Source organism: Crinia signifera, chromosome 9 (assembly GCF_055691185.1).
Source record: "Crinia signifera chromosome 9, ASM5569118v1, whole genome shotgun sequence".
Taxonomy (NCBI): domain Eukaryota; kingdom Metazoa; phylum Chordata; class Amphibia; order Anura; family Myobatrachidae; genus Crinia; species Crinia signifera.
In genome coordinates this window covers 3755373-3778239 of record NC_139225.1, presented here as the reverse complement: position 1 = coordinate 3778239, position 22867 = coordinate 3755373, and the positions used below count along the sequence as shown (strand labels likewise).

Here is a 22867-nt window from a genome sequence, read left to right as displayed (position 1 = left end):
AACCCAAGTGTCAGTGCACCACTGTCCCCGAAACCCAAGTGTCAGTGCACCATTGTCCCGGGAACCCAAGTGTCAGCGCACCATTGTCCCGGGAACCCAAGTGTCAGAGCACCACTGTCCCGGGAACCCAAGTGTCAGCGCACCACTGTCCTGGGACCCCAAGTGTCAGTGCACCACTGTCCCCGAAACCCAAGTGTCAGTGCACCACTGTCATGGGACCCGAAGTGTCAGTGCACCATTGTCCCGGGAACCCAAGTGTCCGTGCACCACTGTCCCGGGACCCCAAGTGTCCGTGCACCACTGTCCCGGGACCCCAAGTGTCCGTGCACCACTGTCATGGGACCCGAAGTGTCCGTCTGTCCCGGGTCCCCAAGTGTCAATGCACCACTGTCATGGGACCCGAAGTGTCAGTGTGTTAAACTCATGTCGACTTAGCCATTGTTAACCTAATGTTTGTGTCCACATTCCAACCCTGTCGACCTTCTGTCCCTATATTAAGTATGGGGATGGGGGCACCAATTCCCTTTCTGGCACAGGACACTATAATGTCTAGTTACGGCACTGGACAGGTATACAGTAGGTAATATGATAACTGCGGGAGGGGAAGGCTTGGGTCGGGCTGCGGGAGGGGAAGGCTAGGGTCGGGCTGCGGGAGGGGAAGGTTAGGGATAGGTTGCGGGAGGGGAAGGTTAGGGTAAGGCTGCTGGGAGGGGAGGTTAGGGTTAGGCTGCGGGAGGGGAAGGTAAGAGTTAGGCTGCGGGAGGAGAAGGCTAGGGTCAGGCTGCGGGAGGGGAAGGCTAAGGTCGAGCTGCAGGAGGGGAAGGTTAGGGTTAGGCTGCGGGAGGGGAAGGTTAGGGTTGGGCTGCGGGAGGAGAAGGCTAGGGTCAGGCTTCGGGAGGGGAAGGCTAAGGTCGAGATGCAGGAGGGGAAGGTTAGGGTTAGGCTGCTGGGAGGGGAGGTTAGGGTCAGGCTGCGGGAGGGGAAGGTTAGGGTTAGGCTGCTGGGAGGGGAGGTTAGGGTTAGGCTGCTGGGAGGGGAGGTTAGGGTTAGGCTGCGGGAGGAGAAGGCTAGGGTCAGGCTGCGGGAGGGGAAGGCTAAGGTCGAGCTGCAGTAGGGGAAGGTTAGGGTTAGGCTGCGGGAGGGGAAGGATAGGGTTAAGCTGTGGGAGGGGAAGGTTAGGGTTAGGCTGCTGGGAGGGGAAGGTTAGGGTTAGGTTGCGGGAGGGGAAGGTTAGGGTTAGGTTCCTGGAGGGGAGTTTAGGGTCGGGCTGTGGGAGGGGAAGGCTAGGGGAAGGCTGCGGGAGGGGAAGGTTAGGGTCGAGCTGCGGGAGGGGAAGGCTAGGGTCGGGCTGCAGGAGGGGAAGGTTAGGGATAGGCTGCGGGAGGGGAAGGTTAGGGTTAGGTTCCTGGAGGGGAGTTTAGGGTCAGGCTGCGGGAGCGGAAGGTTAGGGTCGGGCTGCGGGAGGAGAAGGCTAGGGTCAGGCTGCGGGAGGGGAAGGCTAAGGTCGGGCTGCAGGAGGGGAAGGCTAGGGTTAGGCTGCAGGAGGGGAAGGTTAGGGATAGGCTGCGGGAGGGGAAAGTTAGGGATAGGCTGCGGGAGAGGAAGGTTAGGGTTAGGCTGCAAGGAGGGAAAGGTTAGGGTTAGGCTGTGGGAGGGGAAGGTTAGGGTTAGGCTGCTGGGAGGGGAAGGTTAGGGTTAAGCTGCTGGGAGGGGAAGGTTAGGGTTAAGCTGCTGGGAGGGGAAGGTTAGGGTTAGGCTGCTGGGAGGGGAAGGTTAGGGTTAAGCTGCGGGAGGGGAAGGTTAGGGTTAAGCTGCGGGAGGGGAGTTTAGGGTTGGGCTGCGGGAGGGGAAGGTTAGGGTCGGGCTGCAGGAGGGGAAGGCTAGGGTTAGGCTGCAGGAGGGGAAGGTTAGGGATAGGCTGCGGGAGGGGAAAGTTAGGGATAGGCTGCGGGAGAGGAAGGTTAGGGTTAGGCTGCAAGGAGGGGAAGGTTAGGGTTAGGCTGTGGGAGGGGAAGGTTAGGGTTAGGCTGCTGGGAGGGGAAGGTTAGGGTTAAGCTGCTGGGAGGGGAAGGTTAGGGTTAAGCTGCTGGGAGGGGAAGGTTAGGGTTAGGCTGCTGGGAGGGGAAGGTTAGGGTTAGGCTGCGGGAGGGGAAGGTTAGGGTTAGGTTCCTGGAGGGGAGTTTAGGGTTGGGCTGCGGGAGGGGAAGGTTAGGGTCGGGCTGCGGGAGGGGAAGGTTAGGGTCGGGCTGCGGGAGGGGAAGGCTAGGGTCGGGCTGCGGGAGGGCAAGGCTAGGGTCGGGCTGCGGGAGGGCAAGGCTAGGGTCGGGCTGCGGGAGGGCAAGGCTAAGTTCGAGCTGCAGGAGGGGAAGGTTAGGGTTAGGTTCCTGGAGGGGAGTTTAGGGTCGGGCTGTGGGAGGGGAAGGTTAGGGTCAGGCTGCGGGAGGAGAAGGCTAGGGTCAGGCTGCGGGAGGGGAAGGCTAGAGTAGGGCTGCGGGAGGGGAAGGCTAAGGTCGGGCTGCAGGAGGGGAAGGCTAGGGTTAGGCTGCAGGAGGGGAGGGGAAGGTTAGGGATAGGCTGCGGGAGGGGAAGGTTAGGGATAGGCTGCGGGAGGGGAAAGTTAGGGATAGGCTGCGGGAGGGGAAAGTTAGGGTTAAGCTGCTGGGAGGGGAAGGTTAGGGTTAGGCTGCAGGGAGGGGAAGGTTAGGGTTAGGCTGCGGGAGGGGAAGGTTAGGTTTAGGCTGCGGGAGGGGAAGGTTAGGGTTAAGCTGCTGGGAGGGGAAGGTTAGGGTTAAGCTGCTGGGAGGGGAAGGTTAGGGTTAGGCTGCTGGGAGGGGAAGGTTAGGGTTAGGCTGCGGGAGGGGAAAGTTAGGGATAGGCTGCGGGAGAGGAAGGTTAGGCTGCTGGGAGGGGAAGGTTAGGGTTAGGCTGTGGGAGGGGAAGGTTAGGGTTAGGCTGTTGGAGGGGAAGGTTAGGGTTAGGCTGCGGGAGGGGAAGGTTAGGGTTAGGCTGCGGGAGGGGAAGGTTAGGCTGCTGGGAGGGGAAGGTTAGGGTTAGGCTGCGGGAGGGGAGGTTAGGGTTAGGCTGCTGGGAGGGGAAGGTTAGGGTTAGGCTGCTGGGAGGGGAAGGTTAGGGTTAGGCTGCTGGGAGGGGAAGGTTAGGGTTAAGCTGCTGGGAGGGGAAGGTTAGGGTTAGGCTGCTGGGAGGGGAAGGTTAGGGTTAGGCTGCAGGAGGGGAAGGTTAGGGTTAGGCTGCTGGGAGGGGAAGGTTAGGGTTAAGCTGCTGGGAGGGGAAGGTTAGGGTTAGGCTGCAGGAGGGGAGGTTAGGGTTAGGCTGCGGGAGGGGGAGGTTAGGGTTAGGCTGCTGGGAGGGGAAGGTTAGGGTTAGGTTGCTGGGAGGGGAAGGTTAGGGTTAGGTTGCTGGGAGGGGAAGGTTAGGGTTAGGCTGCGGGAGGGGGAGGTTAGGGTTAGGCTGCTGGAAGGGGAAGGTTAGGGTTAAGCTGCTGGGAGGGGAAGGTTAGGGTTAAGCTGCTGGGAGGGGAAGGTTAGGGTTAGGCTGCTGGGACAGGAAGGTTAGGGTTAAGCTGCTGGGAGGGGAAGGTTAGGGTTAGGCTGCTGGGAGGGGAAGGTTAGGGTTAGGCTGCTGGGACAGGAAGGTTAGGGTTAAGCTGCTGGGAGGGGAAGGTTAGGGTTAGGCTGCTGGGAGGGGGAGGTTAGGGTTAAGCTGCTGGGAGGGGAAGGTTAGGGTTAGGCTGCTGGGAGGGGAAGGTTAGGGTTAAGCTGCTGGGAGGGGAAGGTTAGGGTTAAGCTGCTGGGAGGGGAAGGTTAGGGTTAAGCTGCTGGGAGGGGAAGGTTAGGTTTAGGCATCTTTCCATGGAAGTTGGATGCTGAAACAAAGAAGTATGTTCTACAACATCATTCGCACCAACCCAATTCTCATGATTTTAGAAAGACAGTTCTGATTCAGTAACTGCAAAATGGGTGGAGTTCCGAACTAATAGAGGTAGGGTGGGGTTACGAGCAGGGGTACGGTGGGGTGTGGTGGAGAGGAGGGGCAGGATTTATTATTTACCAATTTTGTGTACATTTTATGAGATTAGCGCTGTGGAATGAAGAGGGTTAGTATCAAATATTAAATCATTTTGGGAGACTGTGGGAAAATAAACATGAACATGAGATCTTCTATATGAGACCAGGAAGACTTCTAAATGTCCCACGAGGGGGAACATGGTGGTATCTGATACAGATTATCAGCAAACCAGAACTGCTCTGTATTCTGTGCACAGCCAAATTCACGGGGATTAATTCTGATATTATTACAATAATGTCCGGCAGGTTTTATCCATTGTTACTAATAAATAGATACTAAAATGTAGGATGAGAATAAATCGGAGACTGTATAATTCCCTGCTGTTCTGTAACAGCTCACTGGGTGGATCTGGCTACTTATTATTAGGACAAGCTGAGATAATGATCATACTTGGTCTGACCGGATTAAACACCAAGGATTAATACTACTACAATAAGGATGACAAAACTAGTTTCCCATTAGTCTTAATAGGATCTTGCATGGTAAACGCATGTTGGGATTCATGGGGTAAATGTATTATAAAGACTTATTTATAATCATAGTGCACGCAGGGCCTAATTCATGTGTGTGTGCTATGTCCTCGCCACTGAGCGATTATGGACAAACTGTGTATGTGCCGCAATTGCACTGCCCAACCGCCAAGGTACCACTGCGATTGCGCTCACAGTGAGGATTTCACCATAGTGTGATGGCCGGGAAGTCAATGCTTCTGTAGCCTAATTATTAATATTATTATTAGTTAGTTATGTAGCGCACACATATTCCACAGCGCTGTACAGAGACTATTATTACCAGTTATTATATAGTGCACACATATTCCGCAGCGCTGTACAGAGAATATTACTACCAGTTATTATATAGCGCACACATATTCCGCAGCGCTGTACAGAGAATATTATTACCAGTTATTATATAGCGCACACATATTCCGCAGCGCTGTACAGAGATTATTATTCCCAGTTATTATATAGCGCACACATATTCCGCAGCGCTGTACAGAGATTATTACCAGTTAGTTATATAGCACACACATATTCCACAGCGCTGTACAGAGATTATTATTACCAGTTATTATATAGCGCACACATATTCCGCAGCGCTGTACAGAGACTATTATTACCAGTTATTATATAGTGCACACATATTCCACAGCGATGTACAGAGACTATTATTACCAGTTATTTATATAGCGCACACATATTCCGCAGCGCTGTACAGAGAAAATTATTACCAGTTATTATATAGCGCACACATATTCTGCAGCGCTGTACAGAGAATATTATTACCAGTTATTATATAGCGAACACATATTCCGCAGCGCTGTACAGAGACTATTATTACCAGTTATTATATAGCGCACACATATTCCGCAGCGCTGTACAGAGAAAATTATTACCAGTTATTATATAGCGCACACATATTCTGCAGCGCTGTACAGAGAATATTATTACCAGTTATTATATAGCGAACACATATTCCGCAGCGCTGTACAGAGACTATTATTACCAGTTATTTATATAGCGCACACATATTCCGCAGCGCTGTACAGAGAATATTATTACCAGTTATTATATAGCGCACACATATTCCGCAGTGCTGTACAGAGACTATTATTACCAGTTATTATATAGCGCACACATATTCCGCAGCGCTGTACAGAGAATATTATTACCAGTTATTATATAGCGCACACATATTCCGCAGCGCTGTACAGAGAATATTATTACCAGTTATTATATAGCGCACACATATTCCGCAGCGCTGTACAGAGAGTATTATTACCAGTTATATTATATAGCGCACACATATTCCACAGCGCTGTACAGATACTATTATTACCAGTTATTATATAGTGCACACATATTCCGCAGCGCTGTACAGAGAATATTACTACCAGTTATTATATAGCGCACACATATTCCGCAGCGCTGTACAGAGAATATTATTACCAGTTATTATATAGCGCACACATATTCCGCAGCGCTGTACAGAGATTATTATTCCCAGTTATTATATAGCGCACACATATTTCGCAGCGCTGTACAGAGATTATTACCAGTTAGTTATATAGCACACACATATTCCACAGCGCTGTACAGAGATTATTATTACCAGTTATTATATAGCGCACACATATTCCGCAGCGCTGTACAGAGACTATTATTACCAGTTATATTATATAGCGCACACATATTCCACAGCGCTGTACAGAGAATATTACCAGTTATTATATAGCGCGCAGATATTCCGCAGCGCTGTACAGAGACTATTATTACCAGTTATTATATAGCACACACATATTCCGCAGCGCTGTACAGAGACTATTATTACCAGTTATTATATAGCGCACATATTCCGCAGCGCTGTACAGAGAATATTATTACCAGTTATTATATAGCACACACATATTCCGCAGCGCTGTACAGAGAATATTATTACCAGTTATTTTAAATAGCGCACACATATTCCACAGCGTTGTACAGAGAATATTATTACCAGTTATTATATAGCGCACACATATTCCGCAGAGATGTACAGAGACTATTATTACCAGTTATTTATATAGCGCACACATATTCCGCAGCGCTGTACAGAGTATATTATTACCAGTTATTATATAGCACACACATATTCCGCAGCGCTGTACAGAGATTATTACCAGTTATTCTATAGCGCACACATATTCCACAGCGCTGTACAGAGAATATTATTACCAGTTATTATATAGCGCACACATATTGCGCAGCGCTGTACAGAGACTATTATTACCAGTTATTATGTAGCGCACACATATTGCGCAGCGCTGTACAGAGAATATTATTACCAGTTATTATATAGTGCACACATATTCCGCAGCGCTGTACAGAGACTATTATTACCAGTTATTATATAGCGCACACATATTGCGCAGCGCTGTACAGAGAATATTATTACCAGTTATTATATAGTGCACACATATTCCGCAGCGCTGTACAGAGACTATTATTACCAGTTATTATATAGCGCACACATATTGCGCAGCGCTGTACAGAGACTATTTAAACATTCACATCAGTCCCTGCCCCAGTGGAGCTTACAATTTATGGGGCCGATTCTGGTTCACTCTAAGGGCCTGATTTTGATTTGTTCGCACGGGGGAGCGATGTTTTACTATTGCGCATTTCTGTGCATACGCTTGGTGCTAGTTCGCTGCCCCGTTCGCACCTACCAGTGGTCGTCGACCATCGAATTACTTCTCCTGCTGTGGGCACATGCGAGGGGATATGTCTAACACTCCCAGTAAGGGCAATGGCTTCACTGGGGTGACACTCCGCAAGGTCACAACCCCATTTCGCCACCTTGAGGGTATGGCCAGAGCTCTGAGCTGCTGGCCATACCCCGTCCCCCTGCCTGCTGTGAATAGATGCATCCATACCCTGCTGCTCTTCTAAGCAGAGCAGTGGGAAGCAGGGGGGGGGGGGGGGGGACACGACTCCCAACTGCCCCCCACCACGGGACATTTAAAAAAAATGCTATATCTTCATTCCTAAGGAATAACACAAGTTTGTTGTCCAGAGCCCCCCTAGACCTTAATCCGGCCCTGGGCCCCACAACTACACAATTCACAGTGACAATATAAATGACTGACTGGACTGAGGTGGGAGTTACAAGATAAATAGTAAATGTAATGTGATGGAGAACAAGTTATTTTTGGAAGTCTGGAATTTACTGACTATAGCACTCACTATTTGAGCGCTGAAGGTGATGGGTGCAGTAGTACAGAGTGGCCACAGTTACTTGTAGATGACTTGGCATTTTGAAGACGCTGTTGCTGTATTTGTATCATACGATACTTACTGAATATATAAATTACATATACATTTCAGTCTGTATTAAACGCCTGATTGGTAGTGTATTAGGTAGTTGTGAGAAGATAATGTTCTAGTTTAGTTCCTGTTCCTAAAATAACATGATCATCACATCCCCAGTCCACTATAGCCCTGGCCATAATACAAAGACTTAACACGTGTAACGTGCATCAGCTGCAGAAGCCAAGGCCAGAACTGTCAATCATTCTATGTTCTGTAGCTACATTCAGAAAGCGGAGAAATGACTGACAGCTTCACTGCATCAGATATCAATGACATGTGAAGATACAGAGTCGTGGCTGACAGCTGAAGATCTGCATAGTGCTGGCAGCTTTTCCCAACGCCAATCAATGAAAGGGGAACTACAAATACCAGCAGTGTTAGCCACCTCTGGCGGTAGAGCAAGTACGAGCCCCAGGATACTGCAGTAGCCACTGGCTGGCAGTGCATGCTGGGACTTGTGGTTCAAGAACAGCTGAAAACAAACGGGTGCCTTACACTAATTAATATATATATATACACACACACACACACGCACACACATAGCTGTGGACTGAAATCGCTCCCCCGTCCGATGTTAGGGGTTTGCGTTAACACTTTTGATGCCTGCTTGGTTTATTTCACATGATGTCAGAGCCCGCCCTGAATTCACCCATCTCCGACCAGAATAAAAATCATTCGATTGTGACCTTCCAATGATTTCTCCACCGTTCGTCCGCATGCGAACGCATCCACCCGCATTCTAGTGAGCAGATTCAGGTGGTGGGCGGGAAGGGGGGCGGTCATTTGGCGGGGCAGACCTAATACAGCGTATATTCGCAGCCTATCGAACATGGCTGAATCAGGCCCATTATTGGACAGTCACGGTGCCGCACTTTTAGAGGAATCTTCATTTCTTGGTTTATGAGCACAATTTCTCCTTAAATACTTTACAGCAGCATTTCCCGGGGACGGCCGGCCGCCAGGTCTAAGTGTGTTTTATTGGTGGACCGAACACTTAGCAGTAACGCTGCGGCCAGCCAGCTCTCTCTTGCAGCCATTTAACCTCCATTTACTAAGAAATAAAGTAAAATTGATGCTGATTTGGGCCTGCTCGGGGGATACTTCGCATCCATAAAAGGCCTCTTTGCCTGCAATTTGCAGCACTGGGCTGTCACATCGCGGAGGCGCGGGTCTGATAATGATAAAGCTTTATGGCCAAGCGGTTTGCATCGAGCAGCAAAGTAATGTAACATTTTCATTTGGCTGCAATTAATGTTAATGTCTGCTATGAAAATTGTCATTAAATACCATTTTAAAATCCATTCAATTTGCATATGCAAACCCCATTTGCTATCAGGTGAAATATATACAACACTGCGTCTTATCTTTTAATTTTAGGGCATTTTTCTGCCTTGTGGGCTCTAAAACAGATTTCTCTGGTAGTTAACCGTGTGTCAGCTGGAAAACCAAGCAGCGCAAACCAGGGGCATGGGGTGTACGAGAGTATCTATCCAGAGGGTCCTCCTTTAACTGATGATCCTAATCCCAGGCCCACTGGGGTCGTTAAATCCCAGCCCTGTCCTCAAGGTGCTGTTGCCACACACCCTGCAGCCTGTAAGACTGTCCCCAGTATTTGTAATGGGGACATGGCCAAGCGCCCACACACTTGGCCATGCATAAGAATAGGATTCAAATATTAGTCAATCTATCATTGTTGTAAGTGATCCTTATTATGTATAGAAAGAAAAGAAACGGTAACTGGGTAACCGAAACCACACCTCCCAACTGTCCAATTTTTGTGGGACCGTCCCTCTTTATTTATGGGACGGTCCTGCCCGGGGCTGGCAGTGTCCTGCTGTGTGGGCAGACGGGGGTATGGCCAGTAGCTCGCACAGCTTAGGCCATACCCCCAAGGCAGCGAAATGGGGGCATGGCCTGGTGGGAGCAGCATCCCCGTGAAGCCATACCCCTTTCCAATAGACCACACCCCTATACCAGGAGCGTGACTCTTCGCAGTGCCCGGATATGACCAGAGCAGGAAGTTCTGCTGAAACTTGTATGAGTAACGTATGTATCTTATATGTTACAGATGACGTTGAGTGACTCCCGGTGCTTGGTGTTGGAATATTGTTTCTGAAGTTACAGGACAGGATGGAATGGCGGCCTGTATCTGGAACAACTGGATTCCAGGGCCCTTTCCAGACACTTGCACCAACAAAACGGCCCTGTGTTGAGTGGAAATGTCACAGCAAATAAGGTCCGTGGCTAATTAGAATAAAGGCTCTTCCAGCCGACCCCTCAGGGCCGCGAGTGGAGCAATGACAATCGGGCAGGTGATGGACAAGGTTTTACACCCTGTACCCTGTATAAACATTTCACCATTTACTACTAAAGCCAGTACTAGATCTATCATGGCCCAAAGTCCGGAGAACTATCCCCCCTATAATCCAGGCTCTCTTAGGTTTTATTTGTGTGCCAACTTTCATTCCCCCATTTGTATTAGCGTAGGTATTCAATTACACCATATGGCATAAAAAAAATCAAGACCAAGACACCTATTTGTCAGAGTTAATCTGGCCCATGTCACCAAGCCAATCATGTAAATACAGCCGTTTCCACTCCCATAGCCACGCCCATTCACGATGACCACACCCACAACAGTTGGCTGGTATAAATATATATATTTGACATACATATACATACACATTATAGGCTGAAGCATTAAGATTGCCCTTCAATAGAGATAAGGGTCCTAGATTAAGCCACGAAAAACAGCCGCAAACAATTATCCCTCTTCTAATAATCTTTACAGTTGGCATAATGCAGTCAGGCAGGTAACTTTCTCCCAACATCCACCAAACCCAGACTTGTCCATCTGACTGCACAACAGAGAAGTGGGAAAAACTGCCAGAAAACGTTTCCGCTGCTCCCCAGTCCAGTGCCGGTGTGCGTTACACCACTCCAAACGACGCTTGGCATTGGATTTGGTGGTGTGAGGCTTGCAGGCATTGACCCATTCCATTAAGCTGCGGACTCTCACATGAGGAATCAGCAAAGCATTAGTGAGATTTAACACCATGGGCCTTAGCAGTCGTTCCCCCCGCTCTGTGATTTTACGCGGTCTTCCGCTTCGTGGCCAAGTTGCTGCTGTTCCTAAAAATGTTCCACTTTCTAATAATATCACTTACAGTCAGGGCTATTTTTCAGCCAGAATGGGGCATTTGTCAAATTATATCATAGGGAACGGTGTTACCGAAAACGGCCTACCCACAGGTCCGACAGTAAGTGAATACATGAAATCTGGGGGTGCAGCCTGCATCCATGTCAGATCCCTCAACCAGCGATGCGGAGAGAAGCCCATTGGCAAAAATCTACATCTTCATTTATCATGAAATATTTGCAGCTACAAATATTAAGCACCGTCGGCCGGTAAGTAGAAGGGAAGCGGCTGTCAGCAGCAATGTCGAGAGTGCGGCAGGTATCAGGCATTTCTGACATTGCCCCTGACAGCCTCATACCCCATTGGTTTCTATGGAGGATGCAATGCTGCCCGATTTACCAATAATCGGGTGCAGCAACTACCGCCATTCTGGCGGTGCTGTCAGCAGGGTCAGCGATAACCACGCATGCACAGACACCCCCCCACCCCAGGCACCTGGCTGAGCACATCGCAGTGAGGACAGGCAGGGACAGGCTCCTTTTGCCGCCATCGTCGTCGTCACAAGGAGCCCTGCAGTCAGTCACTTGGGGAAGACAGCAAGTCAGAGGAGCAGAGCAACCCAGGCAAGAAGGAGAAGGTAAACGGCCAGCAGCATTACCAGTCATGTAGCCCGGCCCCATCCCTCCTACCCCCCGGGCATTGCCCCACTGCCAGGCTCTGTCTCCATAGTGGGCTTATTGCCCTGCTGTCTGTCCCTGTAACTTGCTTGCTGCAGCGTCTCACCCCAGCCATGCCCCACAGGGCATCCTCTGTATCAGTCACCCAGAGACACACAGCATGGGAGAGCTACCTCCTGCATTGCTTATGCCCATACTTTCCTTATCACTAAGGCAGGTACAATAGTGGGATCCTAGGACACCCCAGGGGCAAGTATAAGGGGCCTACTATTGTGTTGTATGATGTGTAAAAGGGGTATATGGTGTGCTACAATACATTCACAGACACGCCCCCTTTTGAGTGACCACACCCCCTATTTCTGGAGTGCAGCCCTCGAATATAGAAGTATTAAGTGCCCCCCCAGCTGAAATAATTACCCACCCCTGACCTATACCATCTATTTTTCACTGAGCTACAAAGTATTGGAAAGTTTCTTACATTTTTCTTCCCAACTCTATTTTGCTAAAATACTTTCTGTGGTTCTCAAGCCATTTTGTCCTTACCTCTTGCTGCTAGCACCTGGATCGGTGTTGTTTCAACTGCAGTAAATCGTTAACAAGTTCAATTTATAGTCGTTAACATCCTCTTTAATCCCCCCTCCCCCCCCAAACAGGCCACCCTTGTGGGCTCTTAGCTAAAGTGCAGCGCCATGGCTTAAAAGGTATTAATGTTCGGTGTTTGCGTTGGTGTGACCCACAGACGTTTCTCCAACAGGCACATTAACCTGTAATGGCGTGTGCGTGATTTGGCGATCTGCAGGGGACACTGAATGAGGCACTTTGCTGGACAGGAACCTGATGGGAACTTATCTGGGCAGTGAGAAGCTTTTAGAAGACCACAGAGGCATGAGACAGATTTGGAACGGCGGGTGATGTTAGGTGTGGGTTAATATTATCTTGACAGTATCCCATAATGTGAAACACACTGGGGAGGTTAATTATAGCCCATACAGAAAAGTTGCTGAACTACAGTATAACTATAAAAACTTCCTCTTTAAATTTTTTGTTTTATTATTAGAAAAAATAGTGAAAAACATCCTAGCAACTGGCCTTGTGCTTTATTAATGCTTAACACTTAACCTAAAATAAAAACTTGGAGACTTGGGTTTGAATTTATTTAACAACTCTAATTTGAATGCTTAATTAAAATGAATTAAATAATGGTGGCCAAAAAAGAACGGCTATCTTCTAACGGCTATCTAATGGTGGCCATACATCAGAAAGATATTGTACCCAATCATACAATCTCAATTGATTGTAAGATGGATTGTATGCAGATTGTGTGCACATCTTATGTACACAATCATACAATCAATCATAAGATGGATTGTATGACTGATTGTATGATGGATTGTATGCGGATTGTATGCACATCTTGTATACACTATCATGCTGCAGATGGATTGTATGACTGATTGTATGATGGATTGTATGCAGATTGTGTGTCCAAAAACCACCAAGGACTGCCGGGATTTCAAGGGAAATTGTACACAATCATGAGCACAATCGATCTTAAGATCGATCTTTCTGATGTATGGCCAGCATAACCCCGCCCACAACAACACCTATGCTACCTAACCAACAGCCTTACAACAAGAGGCATCTCCTCCACCATCTAACTTGACTACCCACCCATCTGGGTGGTGTCACTGTCCTCAACCGGGTGATCCAGCCAATACCTATAGTCAATGAAGGTGAGCGCAGCCAAAACAACCATGATCAATCAATAAACCCTTAAATAAACCAGTTATCCTGCCGTTCTTTCCAGCCAAACTGCTAATGCAAAAGCCACTTCCCATCGCTAAAAGAGGGGGAGGGAGGGTGAGAAGATCCAGAACAAGAGGCTGACTCCACCTCTAACCAGATCATATAATCCAGAGAATTCTGCCAACCTTATTGGATGCCGAGCCACATGTCCTTCACAAGGCCATCCCCAGCCTCGGATGTTTAACTCACTACTATTCAGTCATTCCATTCTTCTTCTACAGACAACACTGGTAGCCCACTGATGACAATACAGCTACCAACGGGTTGGGCACAGTATAATTATGACTGTCTATTTATAGTAGAACCATCATGGTAAGGACCATAGGCTTCGTGGAGTCACTTGCACAGCAAACAGTAGTGAATGGATCAATGTAATACAAAATCGGCACCAATATAAGGGTCTCTACATTCAGAGGCAGAACTACTGCCGTTGCAGCCGGAGTTCATGGGGCCCGCTGCCGCCCGCAAGCAGCTCCGTCCCTGCCTCTGCCCGGCTCCCAGCAGGAAGAGTTCTTTTACCCCTCCGCCCCCGGCTCCTCCTCCCCCCGGAAGCTGCAACATTGTCCCTCCTCTGCCTAGTAGCATGAGCTCCGTCACCTCCTTCCCCCCTCCGCCCTGCAGCAGCTTTGTCCTGCTCCGCCCTGCAGCAGCTAGAGCTCTGATGACCGCCCTTCGCCCGGCACCTCCTTCCCCCCCTCTGCCCAGCAATGGCAGCTTATTCCCCCATCCGCCTGGCAGCTGGAGCTCCATCAACTCTCCACCCCGGCGCCTCCTTCCCTCGGCAGCAGCTTTGTCTCCACTACCCACAGCAGTGGCAGCTAGCTCTCTCCTCCGCTGGCTCCAGGCAGCTCCGTCCCATATACGTGCCACTGTAGCACCACAGGGGCATTATGTATGTGGCACCACGGGGGAGCAGTATGTATATGGCACTACGGGGGGCATTATGCTTGTGACACTATGGGGGGCATTATGTATGTAGAACTACAGGGGCATTATATGTGGCACTACAGGGGGTATTATGCATGTGGCAATATGGAGGGCATTATGTATATGGCACTACGGAGGGGGGGGCATTATGTGTGGAAGCAGCGCTGCTACTGCAGGCTACTGGGAGCATTATACGTGCACAGAGGAGATGGAACCCAGTAAGCATGGTGTCAGGGAGGTGCTCCCCTCTGCCGACTATCCTCTGCTGGATCTGCGGCCATCCGGCGTCTGCCATTTAAATAGCAGGCATGCAATGGCTAATCAGAGTCTCTGCCCACATACAGAGACCCTGCACCCCTCCAAAAATTGCTGCCACCATAGAGGAGACAGACGCTAGAGGTTTTCCTGCACCTATAGCATCTGTCAGTGCACCTAGCGCTACCCAGCGCAGATTCAGTAAACGCTGGCACGATGTGCACCTGCATTACCGGGTAATGAGCATGTTATCAGACCTGGACAACAACATGCCATCCGACCTGGGCAATGAGCATGTTATCCCACCTAGGCAATGAGAATGTAATCTCCCCCAGGCAATGAGCATGTAATCCCCCCCCCCCAAGGAAACAAGTTTGTAATCCCCCTGGGCAACAAGCATGTAACTACCCCTGGCAACGGGCATGTAACTACCCCTGGCAACGAGCATGTAGTCTCTGTGGCAATGATCATGGAATCCCCCCATATCAAGGAGCATGTAACCCCCTGGCAAAGACCATGTAAACCCTGACATAAGCCATGTAGGTGAGCGTACTTATATGGCATAATATGTAATGGGCATTAAGATGTGTGGCATAATGTGTTTTGAGCAATATGGTGTGTGGTATAATATGTAATGGGCATTATGATATGTGGTATAATGTCTAATGGATATTTTAGTGTGTGGCATAATGTGTAATGGGCATTGCTGTATGTCGAACAATGTGTAATGAGCATTACAGCGTGTGGCATAATGTGTAATAGCTAATTCGATGTGTGGCACAATGTGCAATGGACATTACGGTTTGTGGCATAATGTGCAATGGGTATTACAGTGTGCGGCATAATGTGTACTGGGCTTTAAATTTGAAGTGAACAAAACAAAAAAGGACACTATGCTTTCTGTGTGTGTGTTGTGGGGGGAAGGGGGGGTGGCGGCAAACCATATTTTGGCACCTACGAGGACCAAAAACGCCCACAGTATCAAAAAAAGGAGGCATGGTTAGCAATTGCGGTATTCCTGCAAAGCCACACCCCTTTTGCCAAGGCCACTCCCTTTGCAGATCTGCACAGCTTTGCTGCATGTGGAATCCGGAATCACCATTGCCCGCCGGTGCACCATAGAGATGAGAAGCATTTTATTATATAGGATATATCATTATTATTTTAATCTATTAATCAAAACCATGATACTGTATAAATCATTCTTAAATAGGATAATTGTTGCCCAGTGCACTAAATACGAAACCAAATATAAATACACATTAATTACAATGAGGGGATGTGTATACATAGTCTTGTGTGACAGTAGCTATATAGATGCTTAGAACCGGATTTATGATGTACCTTGAGGAGATCCCAAAGGTCATTCCAGGGGGTAAGTGCAGATCTTGATGCTTGACGTGTCCTTCATGAATGGGGCGCCAAATATTGTGGGTGTTGCGGAACGTTTGATGTTCACCTACAGTGACCAGTCCGGATTTCACAGCTTCCCGGTTGAGGGAAACAAAGTCCCTCTGTAGCTTTCGCTGGCGAGCTTTGGCCTCCACAGACTTCCAGTGACCTATGGCTGTAAATGGGGAAGAATAATTCAAACAAATATCACAATCATCATATGCCTAGTGTTAGCATTGAGAGAGGGAGGACGGAGGAGACCACACCTGAGCGGAACCTCCAACAAAAGGAGAAGACACCTGTGACTTGTAGTTATATGACCACTCTTTGTTATTACTCGGTAGGAACCAGTAATTGAAAAAAAAAAAAAAAAAAAAAAAAATATTGTATACCTGTATTTCACATTTTAAATTTGTAAGTGGATAAGTTTTTTTTTTTATTAAATACAATGGTTTAGATGAATTATTAGATTTTTATTTTTTCTTTATTATTTTTTCTTTAATCATTGGATATCTCTATCTATCTATCTATCTATCTATCTATCTATCTATCTATCTATCTACCTATCTTTTTGTCCATCTGCAAAAATTGCAGCCTTTCCAACAGGACTGAATCAGGCTCAATGTGCGGACAATTGATCGTTACGATTCATAGGGGAACAACAAAATCACCCAAACATGGGTGCATGGGTCTTCAAACTGTGGCCCTCCAGATGTTGTGAAACTACAAATCCCAGCATGCCTTGCCACAGTTTTACCACTCCCTTATAGCAAAACTGTGGCAAGGCATGCTGGGATTTGTAGTTTCACATCTGGAGGGCCACAGTTTGAAGACCCATGAATTCTAGTGTGTACCCATCTCTACAGCTGTCTGTTCCAATCATCCAATTATTACAATATCTGTCTCTGTCGGCCGTGTGTACTAATGTACTAAAGACACAGATCATGTTTTTTATGGAAAAAGTGGGTCCATGGAGGGTTGGGTCAGATACACAGGGTTGGGTCGGATACACACAGTGGCGGATCCAGGATAAAATGACAGGGGGGGCACCATGATAAAAGAGGGTTTAGGTGGGGGAGGGCCAGTGTTAGTGGTGCCAGTGTACATGCTAAGAGAGCGGCAGAGAGAGGGTGGCAATGGGATTAAAAATAGGCCCTGGCATTTAAAGTACGCAGGCTCACCATGGCGACAAAAGTGAAGGATGTAGTTGTGCGCGCACCGAAGGCGCGCTCTGGAAAAGGGGGTTCGGCCACTCAAAAGGGGGCATGTCCTTGAGTGTAGTGTACAACACCCAGCAGCGTAGCTACGTTTTGGGCGCCCCCCGCCGCCCATTCAAACCCCCCCAATCCCCCGCAGCCTTACCTTTCGCGCTGGTCCCGGCGGCTCCGTTCTTCTGCTGAGGACCACCACAAAATGGCCGCCCCCATACAGCAGACAGTTTCAGAGAACTGTCTGCTATATGGGGGCGGCCATTTTGTGGTGGTCCTCAGCAGAAGAACGGAGCCGCCGGGACCAGCGAAATAGGTAAGCCTGCGGGGGGATGGGGGGAGGTGTAACTATAGCACCGCAACCCCCGGCACCCCCATATGCACAGCGCCCCCCCGCGGTGGCGGGGGCTGCGGTGCTATAGTTACGCCAGTGACAACACCATATACAACTTCTACACATTATGCAACAAAATACTAGACCCCATTATACTTGCCCCTTACACATGATGCCAAATGGAATGAGCCAAAATTCAAACAATGCCACATGGATTGTGTCAAAATTCACATAATGCCACACGGATTGAGCCAAAATTTACATAATAACACACGGATTGAGCCAAAATTCACATAATGCCAAATGGATTGAGCCAAAATTCACATAATGCCACATGGATTGTGTCAAAATTCACATAATGCCACACGGATTGAGCCAAATTCATAAAATGCCATATGGATTGAGCCAAAATTCACATAATGCCACAAGGATTGAGCAAAAATTCACATAATGCCACACGGATTGAGACAAAATTCACATAATGCCACACGGATTGAGCCAGAATTCACATAATGCCACACGGATTGAGCTAGAAATCACATAATGCCACACAGATTAAGACAAAATTCACTATACGCTTCATAAACAGGGACATTGTCCACCAAAGGCGCGCATTAAACATTTACACCATAATGTCCATTACACGTTAAGTTACACACCATTATGTCCATTATGTATTATGCCAAACACCATAATGCCTATTAAAAATTATGCTACATACAGTAAGTGCTGCTTATCTACATGCTCATTGCCAAGGGTTCCATGCTCATTGCCAGAGGTTCCATGCTCGTTGCCATGTGGGATTACATGCTCATTGCCAACAGGGAATACATGCTTGTGGTAAATGGGGGATAGCCGCCGCCAGGCAGAAGTGATAGCCACTGACAGTGGCAGAGCCTGGCTGTATTCCGAGCACTGCAGGTCCCAGCTATTTGAAATAATACCCATTTCACACCATAAAATGCATTCCCAGGTTGGCCCCTTTTACACCAGCCTAGTCCCTGCATTTTCTGGTGTGAGGGGGAGAGAAAACCACCCCTCCCCCCCCCTTTAACCAGTTATCTCATTTAACTGGCTATATCTTTGGAACTAACTAACCCATTTACATGAGAGAAGTATCATATTAAAGAACTTTTGAGTGGGCTTTGAATGATTTTGGTCCAGTGAAACTGGAATGTTTGATTCCAGAGTAATCTGCCCTCAAAGAACATGAACAGCCATGAAATTACATTTAAAAAATTTACACGCTATATCTCTAGAACCGATTGACTGATATGGACCATCCTGGTATCATATTGAAGGCCCAGCTATTTGGAATTGAATGACATCAATCACAAGCTCCTGTGATGCCAGGGGGGGAACTGGCAGCCGTCGGAACCGGGTGGGGGTCGGAATTGATGGGTCCCATATTATCCTATGGGGAAAAAAAGTTACAGCTTTACCAGGCGATATCTCCGGTTCCCGGGGGGCTAGAGACATGGGGCTGGGCTCCTTGGAAAGCTCTGGTCCTCAGATACAAAATGAATGACAGGGGGGGCACGTGCCCGGGTGCCCCCCCCCCTGAATCCGCCACTGGATACACAGGGTTGAATCAGATACACAGGGTTGGGTCGGATATACAGGGTTGAATCAGATACACAGGGTTGGGTCGGATATACAGGGTTGGGTCGGATATACAGGGTTGGGTCGGATACACAGGGTTGGGTCGGATATACAGGGTTGAATCAGATACACAGGTTTGGGTCGGATATACAGGGTTGGGTCGGATACACAGGGTTGGGTCGGATACACAGGGTTGGGTCAGATACACAGGTTTCGGCCTTACTGAGACCCAGACCCTTTTTTGCACCACCTGCTGCTTATAGAAAGGGCTGCTGTATTCACAACAGGGTATAGTCACACCCCCATACACTTGGCCACGCCCCCTTGCACCAGCACCTGACAGTTCTATTGGTGGCCTTGATTCCTACACGGTATGACATGCATACTGTACAAACAAATGAAATATGACTTCATACCTTCAGCCACGCCTCCATCCTTCAGGTAACTGCTTTGGCCATAGGTATATTCTGGTCCCGGCAGTGAGTAACATTTCCGCAGGCTTTTTCCAAGTTCAGCCTGAAAAAGTTCAAAATATAGATTTTACTCCTTAGAATACAAACGTTAACAATGGAAACCAATTAGGCAAGGTTTATTTATTCAGTTAGGATTCAGAAAAAAAACAGTATACTGGCCATATATCCTAAGTCCCAAAGAGTTACATGTTTTACAGATTAATGGACATTTTTGGTTCTCCAAATTTTGAAATATAAAAAAGAATATATTTTAATAATTATGAATTCATTAGAAATACAGATAGGCGGTTGCTTGATGAAAAAAAGATTTGGTACTTGTGTATTATCACGGCTCCCACGATTTCCATCTTATGGCATCTTATAAAAATTTAAAATTGTATACCATTGTATATGGCATACGATGAGATGAGATTTTAAATTGTATAAGCACCCTAATGGGTGCTTACAATGTTAAATGCACCCCCATGCCACCACCACTATCAACGCAGCGAGCCTACGAGGGGCGGCAGTACGCGTCCTCCGACCTTTTCATACCCCCACTATCCATGTCGGCGTGAAGTTGATTTTATATAGTGTGGCGAGCGCAGCGAGCCACCGAGCCTGATGCGTGGCGAGCGCAGCGTGCCCCACGAGGGGCCGCGTTTTACTTTACATGTAATACGCGCCCGCTCGCCACGCTTCGGGCTCGGAGGCTCGCTGCGCTCGCCACACTATATAAAATCAACTCTACGCTGACATGGATAGTAGGGGTATGAAAAGGTCGGAGGACACATACCGCCGCCGCTCGCCACGCTTCGGGTTGGCGTTTATAGTGGGGGTGGCGTGGGGGTGCATTTAACATTGTAAGCACCCATTAGGGTGCTTATACAATTAAAAATCTTATAGGGGGGCCAATTAACAGCTAGTTGGATTTCGCAGACTGGTGGCCAATCAGGAGAGGCAGATGCTACCACTGTGGATTGGCAACTGGTCCATGAGTTAGCCCTCCCTCTACCACACTTCTTTGCCTAGCCCTAACTGCCCTGCACCCACCAGGCCCAGCCCTCCCTGCTTTTAAAAAAAGCTGGTTTACACAAGAAATTGATGTCTCATCCCAGGTGTATCTCCACCCATATCTACAGCTCCATCCATTTCTTGTGGATGAGAGGGTTCCTATTTTTTCAGTCCCAAGGACCACAATTTCTGATACGTGGAAGGACCCAGGTCCACCTCTTTGCTTGTAATTGTAAATGGACGCAACAGAAATGCATACATCCCGCATCCACCGTACTTCTGAAGCATACGCAGTGCAAATTCATGCAGAGCACACTCCGTAAATGGGTGTTGGTTCAACCAATGGCGGAACTTGTGGGTGGTGAGCCTTGGTGCAAAAACATAAATCGGGCCCCTTCACCACCACAACCCAAGGTTACAATATGCAACATGGCATGGGGGGACAGGGGAGGCAGTGAGTTACAGGGAGAGGCAGAGTGTGACAGGGATAACCAGTGGGTGACGGGAAGAGGATGACAGGGGCGGCAGTGGGCCCCTTAGTCCATTGCACCTGCTGCACCAATGGTAGTTCCTCCTCTGGGTTCAACCATGGCATTACCAGTGACATACACAGTAACCTCCCGCTATAAACTGGCTCTCCATTTTCCTTTTACTAGAAAAGTGTTCTAATGAGCCAAAAGTCATAATGAACTGTATATAAGTGATAATATAATCACAATATATATAAGTTATAGTTTAATAAGTAAAATAATAATACTAAATTATTAGTAAAATAATAATACAAAAAATATATATATACATATATAAAACAGACCAAACCAGGTATACAAAACAAACTGATATAGACAGGGATACGAGCATGACCACAAAAATAAATATGTGCATGGAGTCGATAGTACGCCAATGACAAGAAAACATCAAGGACGAACAGGTCTCAAAGCCAGATAGAGCACCATGAATTCAGATACACTGGAGTGGCCTGCCCAATGCTTGCTTTTGTTCAGTACTTAACTTTTTCTCACCATTTGAGGACTGGTTTCTGCAGCTGACAAACTCTGCAGAAAGTGTCGGACTTGTGAAGATGCCGATACACAATAAGAACAAGTGATGTCCATATAATAGACCTGCAAACTTGTTCCATGTTTTAAACATCTGGGAGGTGACTGCGTGAAATACCCCTGGGAATTATGGAAAATCCCTCATCGATTAAAGGGACATATACTGGATATTCTCTGTCCTGGCATTTACAGGCTTAAAGAAGAAGAAGAAAAAAATCTCCAAAGCAAACGAACACGGTAACAAGGGAAGACAATAATCAGGTTCTTCTTTTTATTTAGTCTTCAAATGAACAGCCTTTGTCTGAGGATGTGCGATGTCTGTAGGATTAACAGGGATCAGTCGCTTGCAGTGTTTGCTGATCATCTCCGTGGCGTAGTCTTCAGGGGTTTGGCATTGTCCCACAGCCATACGGGATGCAGGGAGTAGTGCCCTTGCCTACGTCAGCTTGCTTTCATGTTGATGGTTTGCAGGCTTCAGTGGCCAAATTGATGGAGATTTGCGGGCTGTGGATCCAAGGATGAATTAATAATAGATTGAATAAATCTAATGAGTGAACCTCCAAAGACTTCGATGTCAACCTTTGATGTTGTACGCCATTGAGTGAGACTCGCTCTAAATGAGTGCGACTTCACAAATCTGCATCAAGCAATCCCTGGACCCGACTCCATTCATGGTCCGATGAGTCCTTCTGGCCTCATTCATAATTCATAAAATGTATTCAGATCTTTCGCAAAACTCTACCTATGAGACCAGCTGTGTTTACAACTATCTATAGGTGTGAGAAATAAATGACAGCGTATATTGTGCATCGCCAAGAACGTACCTACGCCGGCCCGCGATTGCTTTACATATGATGGCGCTATTTAAACACAAAACAAAGATTATTATATTGATGTCAGCTGGGTTTAGGTTTATAGCCCATAAGTTTTGTAGGAGTTATTTGTAGACATTAGAGCGGCGAATGTTATCGGTTTCACTCTTCTTGACTTGAAGGAAGCACCGGAGCAAAGGACGATCCACATATCTCTGTTTTCCAATGAAAATGTTATCATTTAACCACAAAAG

The 22867-nt window shown here is 47.7% G+C and overlaps 1 protein-coding gene across 1 annotated transcript in view; it reads right to left on the bottom strand.

Moving 5' to 3' along the window:
• The window catches only part of CFAP77 (cilia and flagella associated protein 77), a 164012-nt gene that overhangs the window by 72619 nt on the left and 68526 nt on the right, over positions 1 to 22867 (bottom strand). The window contains exons 2-3 of the mRNA XM_083160923.1: positions 19694 to 19793; positions 16086 to 16308 (exon numbers count right to left, since the gene is read on the bottom strand). Coding sequence (XP_083017049.1) covers positions 16086 to 16308; positions 19694 to 19793 — 323 coding nt within the window. The remainder of the gene's footprint in view (positions 1 to 16085; positions 16309 to 19693; positions 19794 to 22867) is intronic.